General features: G+C 31.9%; 1 protein-coding gene across 1 annotated transcript; it reads left to right on the top strand.

Moving 5' to 3' along the window:
• The first annotated feature begins 6,856 nt into the window (after positions 1–6,856).
• LOC131607049 (aldehyde dehydrogenase family 3 member F1-like) lies at positions 6,857–13,088 on the top strand. Its single transcript, XM_058879099.1, has 10 exons — positions 6,857–7,245; positions 10,587–10,655; positions 10,867–10,963; positions 11,074–11,280; positions 11,431–11,555; positions 11,646–11,750; positions 11,847–12,019; positions 12,192–12,282; positions 12,361–12,510; positions 12,604–13,088. The coding sequence occupies exons 1-10, from the start codon at positions 7,057–7,059 to the stop codon at positions 12,865–12,867; spliced, it is 1,470 nt and encodes a 489-aa protein (XP_058735082.1). The 5' UTR covers positions 6,857–7,056; the 3' UTR covers positions 12,868–13,088.
• Positions 13,089–22,568: the final 9,480 nt, after the last annotated feature.

Here is a 22,568-nt window from a genome sequence, read left to right as displayed (position 1 = left end):
GGTATTAGAGCCTAGTTGGTGGTGAATATACGCCTTGGAATAAAACTTCAGTTTTTTTTCTGGATGTCGTGAAAGATTCGACATAAAAATCGTTATTTGTTATAGTGATTAACCAAATTTTAATATACCTTTAACAAAATTTGTTTTAGGAAGGGAGAGAGAGAGAGAGGGAGAGATAGATAGATAGATAGATAGAGAGAGAGGGGTGTCAAAATTATAAATATCACTATTCACCGTATTTGTCAGCAGTGCATTTGATGTAGATGTAACATATTGATGTCAAAATAACAATCGACCACAAAATTACAATAAAATTACGAGACAAATAATTGCTGAAGAGAAATCAATCGACCACAAAATTACAATAAAATTACGAGACAAATAATTGATCATCCAAAAAAATAAGATTGCACTTAACTCCTCAACCAACAATTATATTTCATTTTTTAATTTAATATTTTTTCAAAATATATATAATATATCATAAATACTTTTCTTTTTATAAAAATTTAACTATGCACATCAAAAATTGAAGAATCTACCTTTTAAAAAATCACCAAATTTGGGTTATATCCAACAAGTGTGGGATACTATGCTAATCGATAGTAAATTTAAGATGACGGATGTTTATAAGGTACTGTGTAATGATACGCCTCGTGTTAGTTGGAGGAAAATATTCCGTCATAACGTTGCTAGACCGAGGGCCCTGATGACTATGTGGCTTGCTTGTCATGGTAGATTGGCTACGGGACAACGTCTCTTTCGGTATGGGATTGTTTCTGATAATAGGTGTTGTCTTTGTAAGAGTGAGGAGGAGTCTATTAACTATCTACTTTTTATTTGTCCTGAAATAGTTTGTATTTGGGCCAAAATCCTTGCTTGGATTCAGGTTAGTATACTCCGCAAGGGATGCAGAAATTTTATGGTTGAACAAGAATACTAATGGTAAAGGGTGGAGAGCATCCATCCTGAAGCTAGCTGTTGCGGAGACTGTTTATAGCGTGTGGAAATATCGTAACGATATTTGTTTTGGTAATGCAGTTGATAAGGCTAAAATCGTGGATAATATTATAGATATGATTGTTTATAGGGGTTGGTATAGCAGAAATCTCAGGCCACATATAGCAAAGCTGATGGCTTTTTAGCTTTTATCTTCTTTTTGTCTTCCTTGAGGGCTGGATCCGAGCGATCGCCTTGTATTCCATTACTTTTAAATTAATTCAATCTTCATTTGATTAAAAAAAATCACCAAATTTATGTTTAATTCAATGATTATTATTAGGGTTAAATATGTTTTTGGTCCCTATAAAATTATAAAATTTTATTTTTGGTCTCTATTAATAAAATGACATGTTTTGGTCCCCATAAAATTATTATGCACGTAGTTTTAGTCCCTACTATTAAACCGATGTGTACTTTTAAATGATTATTTTACAGAAATGTTTAAAACGTTATAAAAAGTTCCTCGAAAAAAAGGAACTCAAAATTTGATTTCTAAATCTAAATTTACATTACTTTTATCATTATCTTTTGAAATTTAAAAAATTCATATTTAATTCTTCTTATTTTAAAAAATTCTATAATTTGGTACTGAAATATTTTACAATATTTTAAACACGTATGGAAAAATTTATTCAAAAATTTAAAAGTTTAAGGGTAATTAAGCAGTTTTCAAAATTTTAAAAAATAACAGGAACTAAAACTGTTTGCATAAAAATTTTATAGGGACTAAAATATGTCATTTTTTTAATAGAAGTTAAAAATAAAATTTAAGATATTTATAGGGAAAAAAATTACTTAACCCTTATTATTATTCTAAATATATAATTTAAAATAAAATATTATAAATATAAATTGAAAAATAAAAAATATTCTAATTATAATTAAAATTTTAATATAAAAATAAGAGTTTAAAGGTAGTGCATTGACAGTGTAAACAAATTTTACACATACATCCAATCAAAATCCTTACACTTGCCATGTCATATTAATATTTTTAAATTAAAATTGTGTTTTAATTGGATGCTGGTTGACAGTGTAAAAATATTTTACACTGTCAGTGCATATCTCTTTTTCTCTAAAAATAAATTATTCTGAATATATAATTTAATATAAAATATTATAAACATAAATTTGAAAAATAAAATATATTCTAATTATAATTAAAATTTTAATATAAAAATAAATTGTCGAACTCCCGCACAACGCGCAGGTTAAAATCTAATTAGTATTTAAAGGTGTACTATTTATTTTTTATTGAAAAAAATTAACGATGCAAGATAAAGTATATAATTGTGTGAGTTTCCTTAGTCATATTAACATTTCGTAGGTAAAATAAAAAAATCTGTAAAAATCTGTTAAACATATTACATTTATTACATCAAAACTGTTTTGGAAAGTAGTTGAATTTTTTTTCCTGGTGAAATCTAATAGAATTAATAAGGGTACTTGTTTTCTGCCATATAAATTACCTTCCAGTTTCACTTTGACATGTACAGTTCCACATATTGAAACAGAAATTTCAGTTGAAAGTAAGCAGTGACACTATCCATACATTTAACCAATGTCAGTATCACTGTTGCATGATAAGGAGAGGACAACCGCAATTAAATAAGTACCATAACTTCAGAATCTCCATGGAGGTTATGATGAAAGTTGTTACTGAACAACAACAAAATTAATACTGTATACATATAATGGGATAATAAAAACGATTATATATATATATATATATATATATATATATATATATATATATATATATATATATATGATTATATATATATATATATATATATATATATATATATATATATATATATATATATATATATAATCAAATTACACTCGATGAGTTACACTACGAGTTACACTCGTTCAACAATTTCATTTTGAATAATATTTTTTTAAATAAACCGTTAGATTGTAACATAATATCATATAGATCATACCTATGAAATTTGAGATTAATTTATTAACTGGTTGAAAGTTTAAACAGAATGATGTAACAAATAAGACATATGAAAACTAAATTAAAAACCTATTTAATGAAATCCTTATTACATTCGGTATATGATATTAACATAGTTGCTATACCAAATGGTTAGGAGTTAGGACATAGTTGGATTTAATATTAAGAAATATAGATATAAAACACTAACATATAGAAAATGGATTGTAACAAGTTTTCTGGTGAACTTTTGTTCCCTTAATCAATATATTCTTGCTTACAATTTTTTTTTATAGAAAATGGATTTCAATAACCACTTATTAAGATACTTCTTATTTATAGCATAGAAGTCCTTAAAGTACCTTGATATTAAGAATGGTTTGAACATGTTGTAGAAATTTTGAGGTCATATGAGTTGGGTTATTTTGAGGTCATATGATTAAGATGGATATACTAATTGTGTTAATGTAATGCAGTGAAATAGCAAGTTGAAAAAAACATGTGAATGAGAAATGTCATATCTTAAAGGTGTGTATAAGTTGATGTAAAGTAATGCATTATTTCCTTACCATTTTTCTCACTTTCTGCATTGTCTCAGGTTGTACTTAAGCTTTAACAAAATTCAAAGTTGTTATTGTTACTTGCAAGTTTTTTTACATGATAAATGTATTCAAAAGGGAATAAAACTTATTGCAAAAATGTATAGACAGATGAACATTTCAACAGACACATGAACATTTTGAATTTGAAGTGTATAGACAGATAAATACTAAGGGGGTGTATGCATTAAGAAAGAAGAGAAATAAAAAGTATGAAAGAATCAAAGTTTCGGCAGAAAATCAACACAACAACAATGCTATAGCGTAAAACAAAGAAAACATAAGAGAAAGAATCAAGAAACTGGCAGAAGCATTTCATCTAACACTTTGTAAGTAAGATTGAAAGCGAAATTTTCTTCTCCTCGTCGCTTCAACATGTAAGTAATCCTCCAATTCAGATTCATAATTGCTTCTTGTGTATATAATTCAAACCAAAACAAGCTCAGAATCAAAAGCTAAAGTAAAACCGTAATTATGTCAAAATCGCAAAAACGAAGCTTACCGTGTTTAAACTGTAAAACCAACGTTGTAACTTAATCATGAACCAAATTCGAATGCTGTAATGAAACATACACAATAATATAAAGAATTTAGTAAAGTTCATAGTAATATACCCCATCAAAGAGTGACACAACACGATAACTGTTAAAAACATACACAAATGGCAGAGAGACATTTACACTGTTATTGAAATAAAGGAAGTAACTGTAAAAACAAACTATGTAACCATAGATAATATTACAATGAATCTCAAAAGTCATAAAGTTTTGTAAAGATTGAATTTTTCCTCTCATAAACTCGGACTAATAGGTAAAAGTCATGAAAAATCGGTCAAGAATATACTATGTAACCATATACTATTGCAGTGAAGAGAAAAAGTCAGAAAAGTATGAAAAGAAATAATTTTTCCCCTCATAAACTCAGAGTAATTGTTAAAAGGCATGGAAAATCGGTAAACAACAAAGTATGCTACCATATAATATTACAGTTAATATGAAAAGTCTAACAAGTATGTAAACATCCATTTTCTATCTCATAAACTGGGTGTAATAGATTAAAGCCATGAACAATCCTTCTAAAAGGCATGAGAACTCTGTAAAGATAATAAATGGAAGACTTTTTTAAACGAAACAATTTTATGGAGAAAGCCTAAAAAGAGGAACTTAACAAAATATGAATTTTATGAAGAAAAAAGTCAGAAAAGTATGAAAAGTCAAGGATTAATAGTTAAAAGGCAAGGAAAATGGTAAACAACAAAATATGCAGCAATACAACATTACAGTTAATATGAAAAGTCAGAAAAATATTTAAAACATCCATTTTCTATCTCATAAACTGGGTAAACGACATTAGAACTCTGTATGTTAAAGCCATGAACAATCCTTATAAAAGCCATGAACTCTGTATGCATTTTTATGAAGCAAAACTAAATATGAGGAAGAAAGTTAAATGCATTTACAACTGGAAAATAAAGGATGAGGGATGTTACCTTAGATGCAAAGATGAGGAAGAGTCTTACCCGAGTTTTCGATAAAGATGAACACGTTGTGTAGAGAAACAATGAGTAGTTTCAAATGGGTTATGAGAGAGAGAAGTGTTGACAATGTTTGAAAGTGTACGAACCAAAGCTTTGTTATGTTGGAAGGAAATTGAATGAAAAATTATGGATCAATGAGATTTCCAATCCTTGTTTTTAGGTTATATTTTTATATTACTATTATATTCATTTCTTTTTTTTCAATATCCTTTTTTCTCAACATGACAAAACATGGCGTCTCCAATTTAGGTTTATAATGTAAGAATCATAACTTTCAATTCAACCCAATTTTTTAAAAATTGTACCGGGCATCAAACTAGTGAGGATATTGAGTCAGTAGTTTATTGGTCAAACCGTATGACTAAAGTAGATTAAACTGGATAACTCAATTGAATAAACTAGTCTCAACAATTAAATTATAATATTTATTAAATCGGTCGAACCAGATGATTCGGTTTCTAAAAAATATCACTACACTTATAAAATTTTAAATGTTCTGGACTAGCCCAATTGTCTTAATTGGCCCAATCCACTTGTTAGTGTGAAGAAGTCCAATAAACGTTGGCCCACTCTCCGGAGCAAGGAGAGGACAAACCTCCCCCTCGATCGAGCAGGACTCAGCAACAGGTTTCCTACAACACATGACTATCTGAGCACGCTGGACCTCCGTCCCTGCCAACGAATAGTTCCCCCTTGCTCGGCTAACCAAGACCTTTTCCACTCATTTCTATATTTTGGGCTCAAAAATCACGCCCTAGCCCATAAAGAAAGGACGGCCTAGTCCACCACAAAGAGAACATTATAAATAGCCCTGTACTCCTAGAGGGCAAGGTAATCCAAAGTTTACCCAAACTTCATACTTTCTGTTGTACCATTGTTCTCTTTCTTACTTTTGCATCGGAGTATCTTGTAGGTACAACCCCTTTTTTCTCAACCATCAGTGAAGATCAAACCGTCGTTGCTGGCCATCTGTTCCGACACATATCCCGAACATTAAAATATCATAATATTATATGTTCATTTTTTAAATTTAAATTCTAAATAAAATGATCACTCCCAACAAAATAATACAAAATATAAATTTAAATAAATTTTGAAATAGGTTTAATAAAAAACGAGAAAAAATTATTCAAAATAAGTTTTGAATAAAGTCTAATTATATTTTAATTATATATATTTTTTAAAAATTCTAAAAATGACGTCGATTTTTTGAGGAAAGAAGCATCCATTTGACCCGCGGTTTTCCAAAACCGCCGATTCATCGATTTTTATTGATTTTTTACGGTTCCCACATGTTCAATATCATACTTGATCCAACAATCCAACAAAATCGGCGACCCTTCTGATTTCTAATTTGACCGGTCAGTTCAATCCGATTTTTAAAATCCTGTCTCAATCTGTTATTACTTTTATATCTAGAAATTTGGCAGGTATTTAAAACTTAGTCGATAAAAGATAAAGAAAAAAAATAGAAAAGATATTTAATTATATATTACTCCATCCCATAATTAAAAATGGACTAATTGTAGTACTCATCTCCCATCCCCTATTTTTACTTTTTAAGAAAGACAAGTCTATACTCATCTCCCATATTTTTACTTTTTAAGAAAGGCAATTGTAATACTCATTTCCCATCCCATATTTTTACTTCCTTCTCAAATTTCTAACCAAAGGTGCTTCACAAAGTCATAAATAAAGGATAGAAGGTGGGTTCTAGACTTCTAGTTTGGTATTTAATGTTAGTTGTAGGTATCAATATGAAAAGATGTGAGTAGTAATTAATTAACACAGCTAGCTGCATAGTAATGGTTAAAAACATGTGGACAAGAAATAGAATAGGCCCATCTCACTTTTATGAAACCGAACCAGGCAACGAATTTAGTTAGCCAAGAGAGGTATATAAATATGAGAGAATATATTATGATGGTAAGATAGAGTTGTGTTGTGGCCATAACATAACCATTCCAAAGATGGGAAGTGTGGAAAGAGAGATGAAAAATATGAGAGAATATTTTAGGAGTGGAGTAACAAAGGAAGCATCTTGGAGAGAATCACAACTAAAAGGGTTGCGTCGTTTTCTTATAGAAAAAGAGAGTGATATCTTCAAAGCTCTCATGCAAGATTTAGGGAAACATAGAGTTGAAGCTTTTAGAGATGAGGTATGCATGTCTAAACTTTAATTTTTTTTGTCAACTAGTCTATCGGCTAGAATCCGTTCTCTAAAAATAAACAAGTAAAATATCGCAGATTCAAATTTACGAATCTACTGCAACTCATATTTCTATGTAACTATCGATTGATTTAATTTAACATGACAGTTTTTATACCTTTAAAATATATCCGAATAGATATATTTTCATATTTTGTCACTAAAAATTAAGTAAAATGTTTGGTGAACATGCATGTAAGTGCATCCACAGTTTTGAATTTTTAAGTAGGTTTCATGTTTTATTTCTTATTAATTTATATTTTTTTAATGTCAATATATAATAAGTATTACTTTCGAATCTACACCATTCAAGTTTTGTTTTTCATTTGACTTTGATCATATGTTAAAAGATAAATGGATGAGATCTCAATGTAGAAAAATGTATATATTATATAGAGAGTAAGTTATATTTCTTTTATTAATAACTAACTTAAAAGTATATTATATATTTTTTTTATTTTAAAATGTTTGCAAATGAAAAAAAAGAGGGTTTCTACATGTTTTTCCCTCACTTATCTAATTAATATTCATAATTTATTATTTCTTTCACATTAATTATTATTAGAATACTTCAAAAACTAACATGGATAACTTAGTAAAATTGTTATCTTTCCTCTTTCATTTATCATATTTTCTTAATCTTTGTAAATATATTAAATATATATACTTGTGTTCTGCATAGGGGTGACAAACAAGCATACCCATTCCGTTTAAATCTGCATCACAAAAAACTCACAAAAAAATAAGATGCAGTGAGACGAACATAGTTGAAGATGCAGATGTAAAACTTAGGTCCGTCCTAACATAAAATGCGGGTGGGACGGAATGGATCCGAGAACACTGCACATTTTAAGCTTAAAAATGTAAAAATTTATATTAATGTTTGTATGGACAAAATTAGAGGGTGCAAGCGTAAACGTTTGACACACCCCACACTAAAGTATGGACAAAACGAATATACCACGGGATTCGTTTTGCCACCCATATAGTCCTTTCAATTTCTCTTATCACTTAATTTAAATGTTTCAATTGAACACAGGCAAAGTATTCTTTATTCGAAATGATATAATATAAACTATGATAAACTCAAAAAATATGAAAAATTAAAACCATTTTTATTAAATATAAAATAATATATTAATGATAAATGGTGAAATCCCCAAATAAAGTACAAAGGAATAAAACAGATAGCACAAGATATATATCATAAGTGAAGTGCCTAAAAAAACAAACAAATGAAAAAGTAAAGTACATGAACCAAAGCATAATAATTTTGATTAATCCAATAAATTGAGTTATGAAGTAGTTGAAAGAAAGAAGTCAAAGTTTCGTAACTTATAAATTCAATCTACTCTACTATCTACTATCTACTTCTACTATCTACCATATATTAAAAGATTGGCCAAACTCCCTAAATTGCCCTTTCCTCAAAAATAATTTACACTACAAAATGGACATTTTAGTAACTAACAAAATAACCCTTCACCTTTTTATCTTTTGCACCAAGTGTTCCACTCTCATTGGTCCACCAACTTTCTACAACATAATACACTACCTCATTTTCTCTCTCCTTATAAAGTACAATTTCAATTGAAAATATAATATAGTTGCTTAATTATGATTATTATTCATTTATAATTGAATCATTCATTTTAAATTTACATGTTTTTAAATATATTTTATACAATATTAAATAAATTTACATGATATTAGGCTTTAGTTTACGGGTCACTATCAACATAATACATATTTTATTTATTTTTTCAAATGTTATATTTTTTTTATTCTTTTTCTGTCTCATGGATCAATTTTTTTCTTTGCTTAATTATTTAATAATTAAGTTATTTATTTTAAATTTATTTGTATAATGTATTTTTTTAAAAAATTTTAAAAACATAATACACTATCTCATTTTCTTTCTCTTTATAAAGTACAATTTCAATTGAAAATATAATATAGTTGCATATTTATAATTATTATTCATTTATAATTGAATCATTCATTTTAAATTTGCATGTTTTTAAATATATTTAATATAATATTAAATAAATTTACAGATATTATGCTGTAGTTTACGGGTCACTATCAACATAATTCATATTTTATTTATTTTTTCAAATGTTAAAATTCTTTTTATTTTCTTTCCGTCTCATGGATCAATTTTTTTGTTTGTATAATTATTTAATAATTAAGTAATTCATTTTAGATTTATTTGTATAATGTATTTTTTTAATTTTAATAACATAAAAAATGTATTTATCTCACGGGTCACTAGACAATATTTATTTTAATTTAATCAATCATTATTTTAATTCAAGAGACAAAATCTTTATTTTTAAATATTAATTTTTTCTCCATCTCATAATTATATTTTTTTTCTTCTTTGTGTATGATTATTTAATATAAGTAAATCTATATGATTATTGTTCATTTTAAAATAAGTAAATCTTTCAAATTTTGCATTTATATCTAAAATTTTACGTTTGTATTTGATACTATCTATATGATTATTGTTATTTTTTTTATTTCATGATTATTATTTGAAGATTCTAAATTACTACATATTTTTTATTTATTTACATAATATCATAATTAAATTACCCATCCTCAAAATATATATTGTTGCAATTGCAAAGCATTGTCAAATTGACTATGAAAATCTTATTAATAAAAATTTATTCTAATTGTTAATTTTTATTTTATATATACAATTTGGTCAAACTTTTTTACTTCATATTTTTTTGTATCATTCAAAAAATACTACACTATAAATAATGCACCCGTGCGACAGCACGGGTCTCTGACTAGTTTCTAAAACAAGTACAAATATACCGTAAATACTGACATCTTAACCAGATATATATAGTTGATTTATAGCCTATTTTTCATGTGTTGCAATTCTAAGCGCTCAAAGAAAAGTTGCATATAAATTGGACGATTTAAATTCTAATACTAATATTTTTAATTTTTTAATTTTAAAATTAAACATGTTAAATCATAATTCAAATTTTGATCCAACGTATCATAATCATAAATATTGTAAATGCAGTAAAATTCGGACCTAGGGATTTCAATTTCAATTTTTTTCTGTAAAGCCTTTAACTAGGGATAAGCTTTAAGTATGCCACAAATGTGCATGGGACCCTCTACTGCCCTCTGAAAATAAATGTGTGAAATGAGAAAAAAATTGAAATAAATGAGAAAAATCAACTTTTTATTAATTGTATGCACCAAAATAATTGTACTTGATATAATGAATGAACTTTTATTTTTGCAATTTTGTATTTACAGATAGGAACATTGGTGAAGACTTTAAATCTAGCAATAAAGTGTCTGAAAGATTGGATGTCAAGCAAGAATGTAAGATCTTTGCTCTGTTGCCACAAATTTGTCATAATAATTTCAATCAACTATCAGCATACTTTATGAACCATTATGGTCTTAAGTTTTTTTTTTTTTTTAGGCTTTGCGTATATAGCAATTCTATTTTATTATGATTTAACGGTGACAAATATTTTATGAAATTATTTTTAACTACGGTTTAACTGTATCAAAAATTTTTTTGATACAGGCTAACCTACCAGCATTAGCATTGCTAACAAGTGCAGAAATTGTTCATGAGCCTCTTGGTCTTGTCCTCATTATTTCTTCTTGGAATTTCCCATTTGGTAAGTTTGCAAATTCAAACTCTTACCACTGAGCTCGAACTCGTATGCATAATCCGCGCAATATTTGTTTTAGTAGTATAATGATATTATGATACCAAACAAAAACACAGGATTGTCTTTGGAGCCATTGATAGGAGCAATAGCTGCTGGAAACACAGCAGTGTTGAAACCTTCCGAGTTGTCTGCATCATGTTCCTCTTTACTTGCTTCTGGTATTGCTACTTACTTAGATAATAAAGCCATTAAAGTTATTGAAGGGGGACCAGAGGAATCCCAGCTGTTATTACAACAAAAATGGGACAAAATCTTCTTTACAGGTCAACATCTTCATTTAAGTTTTGAGCAGGGTTTTAAATATCTGTTGCGGTGTGCGCGGTCACATATCTTTATTTAAAACTTGATTATGAGTTTGTGATTGTCAAAAATTTCGATGAAGAATTATTTAAAATTTTAAATACTAATATTAGGTAGTGCACGCGTGGGGCGCATTGTGATGTCTGCTGCTGCGACGCACCTGACCCCTGTAACGCTGGAGCTGGGCGGAAAATGCCCTGCAGTTGTGGACTCACTTTCATCTTCTTGGGACTTAGAGGTGATTGAGTTAATTCATTTTAAATTTTATTAAGTTATTATTAATTCTAATTAGTAATGTAGTTAACACTTTCTGGTGATTGATTATAAGGTTACTGTGAAGAGGATTATTGTGGGAAAATATGGGACTTGTGCTGGTCAAGCATGCATAGCAATTGATTATGTTATTGTGGAAAAGAGTTACTGTTCAAAACTGGTAAATCTCTTAAATTTAAGTTTTTAGGTTCACTATTCTTTTGAATATTATATGTATTTCATTAAGCTTAATCTTATTTTATTTTATTTTTATAAGGTGGAATTGATGAAGGTGTGGATCAAGAAAATGTTTGGAGATAACCCAAAACATTCCAATACTATAGCAAGGATAGTTAATAAACAACAGTTAGCTAGATTGAAGAAACTTCTTATTGATCCAAAAGTTAAAGAATCTGTGGTTTATGGTGGCTCAGTGGATGAAGAAAACTTGTAATTAACACCCTCTCTTTCACATATTTTTACTTGCATAATCATCTGACACGACACTGACACTGACAGGTCGACACCAATAATTATTAAAAAAAAACGACATAATCAAATGAATCAATGTCAGTGTCATGTCGATAATAAAGAAATAAATAATGTTCTCAAATATGTGCAGATTTATTGAGCCAACAATCTTGGTGGATCCACCACTTGATGCAGCAATAATGGTAGATGAAGTTTTTGGCCCATTACTTCCAATTATCACTGTAAGTTTCATTTCATGCAAATATAGCCTATATCCCTACCACATCAATTTTTTTCCTCTAAATTAAATTCCTTTGTAGGTGGAGAAAATTGAGGACAGTATTGAATTCATAAGCTCTAGGCCTAAACCTCTTGCCCTTTATGTTTTCACCAAAAACCAAACACTTCAGAACAGAATGATATCCGAAACATCGTCTGGCAGTGTTACTTTCAATGATGCAATTCTACAAGTAATATATAATACTCTATTCTGAGTAAACTTTTTTTTTGCATTACCACTTTATATTAATGTTCGATTCGAATGCATAAATTGTTGTGTACAGTATGCAGCAGATAGTTTACCATTTGGAGGAGTAGGTGCGAGTGGATTCGGCATGTACCATGGAAAATTCTCCTTTGATACATTCAGTCACCAGAAAGCTATTGTTAGAAGAAGTTTCTTAACTGATTTTTGGTATAGGTATCCACCTTGGACAGCAAACAAGTTTCAACTGCTTGAAGTTTCTTACAATTATGATTATCTTGGATTGATCCTTGTTATTCTTGGGTTAAAGAGACCGTCGAAACGACAAATCGTGCCTTGTTAAGTAAAAATTAGCATGCAGAACAATCAATCATCTGCAGTGCATCAAAAGTTCAATTTAACAGAAGACATTTTTATAATATCTAAGTGGCCATAGTCCTATGAGAAATGCTTTATTAGTTAGTGAGAGCTTTATCAAATTAATCAAATGTATGTGTGTAATATGTATCTACATTAATATTTATGTGTCTGCCTATTCAAATTTTATATATTTATGGAAATCAATATCTAAATGTTTATTACATTTATGAAAAGTTGGATTCATTGCAATATGTCGGGTAGAGTTGCTATCACGGTATAAGATTGAAAGTTTGTTGAAAGTGAGATGGAGATCTTGTATTACAGAGCCGTCTTAAGTTTTCCGAGGACATATGTAGGTTAGTTATATGGTTCAACCATGACAAAAGAATTAGAGCTCCTATTTAACTACATTTTAATAGCGACAAATGTTTATGAGGCCCTATTTGTTACGATTTAACTGTGAAAAATTGGAGGTCCTATGCAGTAGCTCGCCTTGCATGCTCTCAAAAATGGCCATGAGTATAAAGTAAGCCAATGAAATCACGAGTTGTAGAAGTAAGAGCTATGTATTCAACTTCTGATGAAGAGTGTAAAACATTAATTTGCTTCTTGGATCACTATGAGATCAAAGATGATAAAATGCAAAATTTTATTGTTAAACGATGAAAACAGAACATGTAGATAAATCAGAGTCACTCAAGGCCTGGAGGTGAATAAGAGAGTCATAGGATATAAAAATGACTATTTCAAGGGCATTTTTGATGTGGCACACAATTGGAAGAACAACATCCTAATGATTGGTTGTTGAATTTTGCATAAATTGGATGAGATGTTGCATTACATAAATCATTCAATGAGGCGACCAAAAATAGTAGGATCGTGAGGATGAACAGATGTATCATAAGGGAGTTTTGAGTCTTTGATCATGAGAGTTGGAGTTGGTTTGGTAGTTAGAAGTCAAAGGTCATCTAAAATATCTAAGACATATCTGTGTTGGCATAGATGAATTTCTTTTGTGGTGACAGAGATTTCAAGACCAAGAAAGAAGAAAATTGGAAAACCACGAATCAGAATGAAGAAAACATGCAGAAGAAAAATCTGAAGAATTAAGGCTGGTTAGGCCCCATGTACAGGCGCTTTATTCGAGAGGGTGGTGCACTGGGCGAGAAAAAAATGGCCAAGGACACATGGAAGACATGCAAGCTTTGCTTGCTAAAGAAGAAAAATTGGTTGGTTAGGATGTTTAAGCAGGGTAGACGCGTTGGGCGAGAAAATAGTGGACCCAGCGCGATGCTCAAAGTTTTGCAAATAAATAGAAGTTTTTAGTTCAGAGCAAAAGGAGTTTCAATGGATCGGAGGAGTACATAATTAGAGTAGGTTCACTCTGCTACATTATGAGGATGAGAAAGGAAGTTTGAAGGCGGAAGCACTGCTCAGGTGACAGAGCAGATCCTGTTTATGAAGTGGACGTCTCTGAAAAGACCAGTTGTTGCACTAACCATGTGTAAGCGTAATTAAATTTTTTATTGTTGGAGTTAGATCTAGTCATTAAATTTATGAACTAAATAAGTCACGATGTTCAATCTAAATCTACTCATGTTGCAATGTCGGTGACTCTGTAATTTTAATGCTTGCTTTATCTTTGCAAGCTAAAACGTGTTTTCATGGTGTGACTTGACATTGAAAGGTGCTTGTCATTACTAGATTTAAGATAATTAATGATTGAGTACCAAGTCTAGACATAGGTATAGACTCAATATCCACACACATTGTAGCAGGATCAATGTGGAGTTTCGCTCCTTTGTGACAGTTGGAACTTAATACTCAGTGTTGGTTAATAGTAATGAATATCTTTCTATTAGGTACTGATCTCACGACATGGAGACTGAAAGAATATACACATATGGGTAACATGTGGTAGTATTATACACTGAGTAAAGAATTTTATTATTGTCTATGGATGTGTGTGATAGATATGTAATGATGAAATCTACCCCTAACAAGCATTCTCACTGTTAACACGGACATCTCCAACTTTACTTTATGTTATTTAGTTTCTTGTCATTTAATTTTTGCGCATCACATCAAAGACAAAATACTTTTCTTACTTAGACTAATAAATCAATACTACTCTGTCTTCGAACCCACTGGTCTCTGTAGATACGATAATTGTAAAACATGCTTTTCCTGCTAACGCAACAATGATAAACAATAGTGAAAACCATAGAACTCTTTCGGGTATACTAGAAAATAACATGCTTAAGAAGATGAAAAAGCTTACAAGTGTTATGGTGTCTTTTGCTAGAAAAGAAACAACAAGGCAACCCATGTTCTAGCAAAAAACGTAAAACACACCAAAAACTCTGAGGATCTACCCGACACCCCCTCCATTGGACTTGACACCCCTACATATTTCATAATTTGGCCATGATACCCTTAATGCAAAAAAAATTCTGAACCCTAAATTCTAAACAACCCTTCCATTGGACTTGGCACTCCCACATGTCCCATACTTTGACCATAATACCCTTATTGCTAAAAAACACAATTTTCACTATTCACAATGTCATTTTCAGGAGTTTTTTAGAAAGCCTAGTTTTCTACCAAAGATTTTTTAGTTTATACCGGATTTTTACAAGTGTTTTTTAATTAAATTTTTGCATATATACCAACAATTTTGATAGAATATTGGATGTTTGGTGAAAAACCATGCTTTTTACCGGACTTTTGAAATTGTTAAGACCAAAACTATAGATTTATAACGACGATTTAGAAACATCGGATAAAATCTAAAATTTTGTTTGCTTTTTATCGACAATTTAAAAATATGTGGCATGCATGCACAAGTTTTTACCAACACTTTCAAAATTGCTGGTAAAAACTCATAAGCATGCTGAATTTTTAGAATTGTCGATATATACATCGGTGTGACCGAATTTTTAAAAAATTCGATAAGTTAATTGTTTTTAGTGAGGATAAGGGGAAGACACATTAGGATTATGTCTAGGTTGAGCGAGAGAGATGTTGTATAAAACTCTGGTGTAGGCGGCAGAGATGACAGAGAATAATTGCAGACTAGGGTGGGTAAAGTAGTCCCCAATGGTTCTCACTGGAGGAGAATTAGCAGTCTCGCAGATAACGTACTCTCCAGCTTAGAGGAGGTAGAGATAGAAAGGCATGGTCATAATGTCAAGCAAAATACTTCCATTATTAATGATGTTAAGTCAACAACTCAGGATGATTTGGAGATTCCTCCTCATGTTGACACGAAGGTTCCGACTATAGTTGATACGAAGGCGCCGACTCATGGTGATCGGAGTTGTGTGTTCACACATATGGAGGGTTATGTGAATGACCTAGTGACCCTACGTTACTCACTAGGTATGTCAATCATGTGGAATTTAGATATGATAGAGAGAGATTGTTAGTTAGGAATTTCGACCATTTATTGAAGAAGGTTTAAGAATTTTATATTCTGGACAAAATAGCTTGAAATGTGGCTTTATAGAAGCTATTTCTTTTTTGGATTTACCTTATGAAGACTTAATACGTCGAAATAAAATACAGCTTCAAGTGCGTAGTTGGAATATTTTTTATGAAGAAGTTTGCTTCGACATCCACGTTGGATGGTTTCAAAAAGGCTTCGAGCGGGAAGGGTTTGAAATTTAAACTTGCGTCTCACTACAACAAATTTATCCTTTAGCAGCGCATCTACGAAAGCGCTTTTGGGAAAAGCGCTGCTATAGGTTGCGCAAAAAACAAAAATAAAAAACAAGGGAAAAAAGCGCTGGCAAGGGGGGGTACGAGAGCGCTTTCTAGAAAGCGCTGGTAAAGGGGGGGGGGGTACTAGAGCGCTTTCTAAAAAGCGCTAGTAAAGGGTGGGTACGAGAGCGCTTTCTAAAAGCGCTGGTATAGGGCACATTAGGTATATGGTACGAAAGCGCTTTTAGGGAAAAAGCACCGGTATAGGTATACCTATGAAAGCGCTTTTGAAAAGCGCTCTCGTAGCTCATTTTAAAATTAAAATTTCTAAAACAAAATTAACAGAACACGCTATTCGCCTTCACTGTTCTTCTCTAAGATTACGAAACCCTCCGCGCTACTGCTACTGTTCATCACTATTTCTCGCCCAAAATCGCCGCTGTAGAGCCCTTTTATCATCTCCTTCTCTTCACTGCAACGACATTCATCCTACAATCATCTCCTTCTCTTCGCCGCCGTAGCTCAGGGCCAAAGTTCTCGCCGCCGTAGCTCAGGGCCAAAGTTCTCGCCGCCGTAGCTCAGGGCCAAATTTCTCGCCGCCGTAACAAATCTTCCCATTCTGCATAGCTGAGTTCGAATCGATTTTGATTTTCACATCGGGTATCTTTGATTTCTAATGAATCTTGTTCGTTTAGCTGGGTTTTGTGCTCGAATTTTGAATACAGTCATTGCAATTGGCGTTAGGGTTTGAACTATAGTGTAATACAAATTGAACAAGCCGTTATTTTCTGCCATATGTGATTGACAATACTGCTAGCATGATTAAGTTCTCAAGACTCTGTCGATGTAAATGTTAGTTCTATATAGAAATTGTGAAAGCCGACAAAGTTGCCCTCTATAGTGCTGAAATGCTAGGCTCAATTTTTTACGAATTTGTTTTTAAAAATTATGATTCAGTTTAGTTATCATTGATATGATAAGCTTGTACGTCTTGAGTTTGAATTAATATGGTTTGTGCTTTTTCTCGTTTATTCTTATAGTTGAATTTTACATTTGGTGCAAGTCTTAGGAAGTTTATAACTCAGCTGCATTTTTCCAATTTTTTTCAGGTGATCAGGTTGTTACCTTCAGTCAAGTTGTGCTGGAAGTTAACTCAGTCGTCGACCGCCACAAACTCTAACAAACTCCATCCAGGGTTTCCTCTTTTCTTTTCTGATTATTCCGCGTAGTGCTCGGCTTAACTAGTGACTGCAATTTGATCATTTTAATGTGCATATAGTTAGTGTAGAAACTTCAAACTGGAAGTATTAGCTCTGTTAATTCGTTAATTTAATAGATTCCACAAAACCTCATTTTGCACATGGTTGTCCGGATTTTTCAATAATAATATTTGCAGTTTAATGATGAGCAAAAGGCAAATGGTGTTATTTTAATCGATTAGTCTCATAGCTAATGAAGGTTAAACTTTCTTCTGATTGACTTTGTATACTCTCCCTGTTTGTCTTTCAGGAGAATTTATCAAATTTTATTTATGCCTAAATCTATTAGGAACTACTAGTTGTGCATTCCTCTTAGTGTAAATATTATTATAAGACACACACTTGTTAATAAGAATAAGAAGTTGGGTTTCCACCTTAAAGTCTTACTTAAATGATGTGAAAGTCTGGTTCCAAATCTAGAGAACGAGGAGTAAAAGAAAACAATAGTTTATTTTATTTTATTACTTTGGTAAAATTTAGTTGGAACTAACTTTCGTTAATAGTGAATTCTATCAACACATGCAACTCTTAGATTCAAAATTTGACGATGACAAAACAAAACTACTAAGAATTAATACCGACTCCGTGACAATGACAACGATAAACTCCACTTAGTTCTCTCACAATAACTTGAAATTAGTTTAATGTCATATTTACAAGAGAAATTGGAATTGATTTGAATTATAGCATGAGTTATTGAGTTTCGTTCTCATTTGTGAATCGATGACCATATTTACCATTGTGTTTACTTAACTTTAAATATTGAGTTTCGTTCTCCGTTGTTTTTACAATGTTGTTATGATTCTTGATGTCAATGTTGTTAATCGTTCGTTAAGCGATGAACTTATAACTTTGCGAATTTTCTATAGGGGTTACTAATTAGTTGTTTTTGTTTAGCTTAATTAAGACATGGATAAAACATGGATGAATTCAAACCGATTGTCGAAAGAGTACGAGAAAGGGGCATGGGAATTCGTTAAGTTTGCGGTTGCGCACTCCGAAGACCCGATTCGAATGCCGTGTCCTTGCTTGGGTTGATGTTATGGGGGTAAGGTTGACGGGAATAAGTTGGCATCGCATTTACTACGGTTTGGAATTGATAGAAGTTATACATGTTGGACAATGCATGGTGAGAAAAGTAACGGGAATGTTGAGTCGAGGTGTAATACGAAGTATGCTTCAAATGAAGATTGCACAGACACATATGATTATGATCGAGTCGAAGAGATTACAGAAGCACTTGAAGAAGATATTGAGGATTGTCCCAAAATGTTCGAGAGGTTGGTAAGCGATGCAGAGAAACCGTTGTATGATGGTTGTACAAAATTCACAAGATTGTCTACGGTGTTAAAGTTGTACAACTTAAAGGCGGACAATGGATGTTCGGATAAAATTTTCACAGAGTTATTAGCCCTTATGAAAGATATGCTACCAGATGATAATGTTCTTCCCAATCGAACGTATGAGGCCAAAAAGATGTTGTCCTCTATTGGCATGAGCTATGATAAGATACATGCATGTCCAAACGATTGTGTTTTGTTTCGAAACGAGTTTGCAGCGTTGAATGAGTGTCCTAAATGCGGTGCCCCTCGATATAAGAAAAAGTTGTCTCCGGCCAAAGTCTTATGGTATTTTCCTATAATTCCGAGATTTAGACGCATGTATCGTAGTGAAACCGATTTAAGACACTTGACTTGGCATGCAGATGAAAGAATTATTGATGGAAAGTTGCGACATCCGGCAGACTCACCACAGTGGATGAAAGTTGATACTGATTATCCTGAATTTGGAAAAGAAGCAAGAAACCTTCGCTTGTCATTGTCTACTGATGGAATGAACCCGCACGGTATTCAAAGTATCTCGCATAGCACATGGCCTGTGATTCTTATGATTTATAACCTACCTCCGAGGCTATGTATGAAGCGTAAGTACATGATGTTATCTATGCTAATTTCTGGGCCTAAACAACCAGGGAATGACATAGACGTATACTTGGCACCCTTAATCGAAGATTTAAAGTTTTTGTGGGAGAACGGTGTGGAGGTTTACGATGGGTATAGGAAAGAAAGTTTCAACTTGAGGGCGATGTTGTTTCGAACAATTAATGATTTTCCATCATACGGAAATCTATTCGGGTACAGCAATAAAGGTCAAAAAGCGTGTCCTGTTTGTGAAGATGAAACCGATACGACATGATTGGATCTTTGTCAGAAGAATGTCTTTCTCGGCCGTCGTAGATTCTTAAATTCTAATCATCACTACCGTGGGTGGAGAAAAGCATTCAATGGAAAGGCCGAACATCATACAGCCCCGCCTTTTTTGCCAGGTGATCAAATTTTTGAAAAGGTGAAAGATGTGAGCACTCAGTTTGGCAAGCCTTTTGCACATTCACTTGTCAAGGGTGGGTGGAAGAAGAAGTCAATTTTTTTTGAACTTCCATATTGGAAGTCGTTGTACGTAAGACATTTCCTGGATGTTATGCCTATTGAAAAAAATGTATTTGACACCGTTATAGGTACGTTACTCAATATACAAGGAAAGTCTAAGGATGACCTTAACATAAGGAAGGACATGGTAAACATGGGAATGAGAACTGAATTGGGACCCGTGACGAAAGGAAGACGAACATATCTGCCACCTGCTGTTTACACTCTATCTAGAAAGGAGAAGAAAACATTGTGTAAGTTCCTCAGTGAAGTTAAAGTTCCAGAAGGCTACTCTTCAGATATTATAAGACTTGTGTCCATGAAAGACCTCAAGTTAAAGAGTTTGAAGACGCATGATTGCCATGTTATAATGGAACATTTTTTACCAATAGGTATACATTCTATTCTGCCAGAAAAAGTAAGAAGCGCAATAACTAAACTGTGTTTTTTCTTCAGGTCAATTTGCAGTAAGGTGATCGATCCCGCGATCTTACCAACATTGCAAAAAGAGATAGTTGTTACTTTATGTGATCTTGAAATGTATTTTCCTCCCTCGTTTTTTGACATAATGGTTCATCTAGTCGTTCACCTTGTCGCAATCGGTATCCACCGGTGAGGACCAGGATGATAGGAGCGTACTTAGTAGAGCACTAGATGCTCCTGAGTATCCCGGTCGGGTGAGGGGTAAAGGTCATGGTGTGACTCCAACCACTTTTTACAAGCATTCTAGGAGAAGAAATCCTTCCAATGAAGAAGTGTTGCAAAAACTGCAGGAATTGCAAGCTCAAGTCTCTGAATTGCAAAGAGATAAAGATATGTATATGAGAGAAAAGTGCAATACTTCATCGGTGAAAGAAACTAGTGATAAAGCTAGTATCAACTGTTGTTATACCCCAAAATTTGCCCACATTTTTTTCAAGAAAACTCCAATCTGAAAATTAAGAAGTCTCATATAATCATGGATTTTTATTTCAAATATCCTGATTTATGAACACTTAGTTTTTAGAATTTTTCTTATACAGTAATTTGGTTTGCAGTTGAATTTATTCTTACGCAAACGCCAAATACTGTTTATTACTTCACACATGTTATTTATTTATTTACAGATAAATAGTAATGACACAATTGGTACAGAGTTAAATCTTTTTGCAGGCGCAGATTCAGGAAGCTCATACTGTACTGGTAACAAGTAGATTATTATTATCTTTTGTTTCCCACTAATTTTGGTACTATATTCCATTATTTTCAAAAATCTTTTCAAAAATATTTTTCAAAAAATCAAATCCTAACTTTATTCTCTACATCTCTCTTTTTTCCCAACACTATCTCCACTTTCTTTCAAATCTTACTTCCACTCAAATTTTCCTTTTGTACGGAATCACATCATTCCCCAACGTCTCTATCCTTCTTTCCATTCTACAAATACCTCTCATTTTCTTTCATAAAATCTCACATCAAATTCTAATTCATCTCTCAAATTTCCACTTCATAATCCATCCTTTCTTCTTCCCCGACAAAATGGCGAAGCGGTGGGAAACGTGTTTTCTTATGGTCATCACCATTGCTACGGTGATCATGTCTTTCTTCTGTCTACATAGCCCGGAACACTGTGGACCTGGGATGCTTATGCTCCCAATCATCTACATGTTGCTATTTGTAGCATGGGTTATCAATCGTCATTTTTAAGATTTGTCGTATTTCTTATTTCTTAAATGTACCGTCTATTCGTCGTACTGTTCAATATAGTATGTAATATTTGTACTGTCAGTATTAAATGTTGTACTATTTGTCATAATATTGCTTAATTACTAAGATAATATTTTGTGTGTTTTCTGCCAGTCAAATATTCCTATTTTTGTGCATTAAATGATTTTCAGGGTTATTATCGGTAATTTTGCCCGCATACCGTAAATATTAGTTATTTATTATGTCTGTGTTTTTAACAAGTCATGTAAATAAACTTTCATTTTTCACATAAAACAAAAACAAAAACAACAAAAAAAGAAAATTAACTTTGACTGTTGATTTTTCACTCTAACTGCTACGCCAATACCTGAACGGTCAGTTGACAGCCAAACTGCTGGCAGTACAATTCTCAGTGTTTTGTACCATCAATCAAATCAATCTTTCACAATTCAAAATTCCAAGATTTTTGTTCTAGAAGTCTTCTGAATATCACGCGATTAGCAGAAACTCAGCACTGCACAAAAATCAGGTACGCTTAACTGTCTCCTACACAAACAGTCCCTAATCAGGGTTTTTCTTGTTTTTACAGGAGCAACAAGTTTTTGAGAGCT

The sequence above is a fragment of the Vicia villosa genome, linkage group LG5 (assembly GCF_029867415.1).
Source record: "Vicia villosa cultivar HV-30 ecotype Madison, WI linkage group LG5, Vvil1.0, whole genome shotgun sequence".
Classification (NCBI taxonomy): domain Eukaryota; kingdom Viridiplantae; phylum Streptophyta; class Magnoliopsida; order Fabales; family Fabaceae; genus Vicia; species Vicia villosa.
Note: the sequence above shows the minus strand (reverse complement) of the source record. Positions and strands in the feature narration are given on the sequence as shown.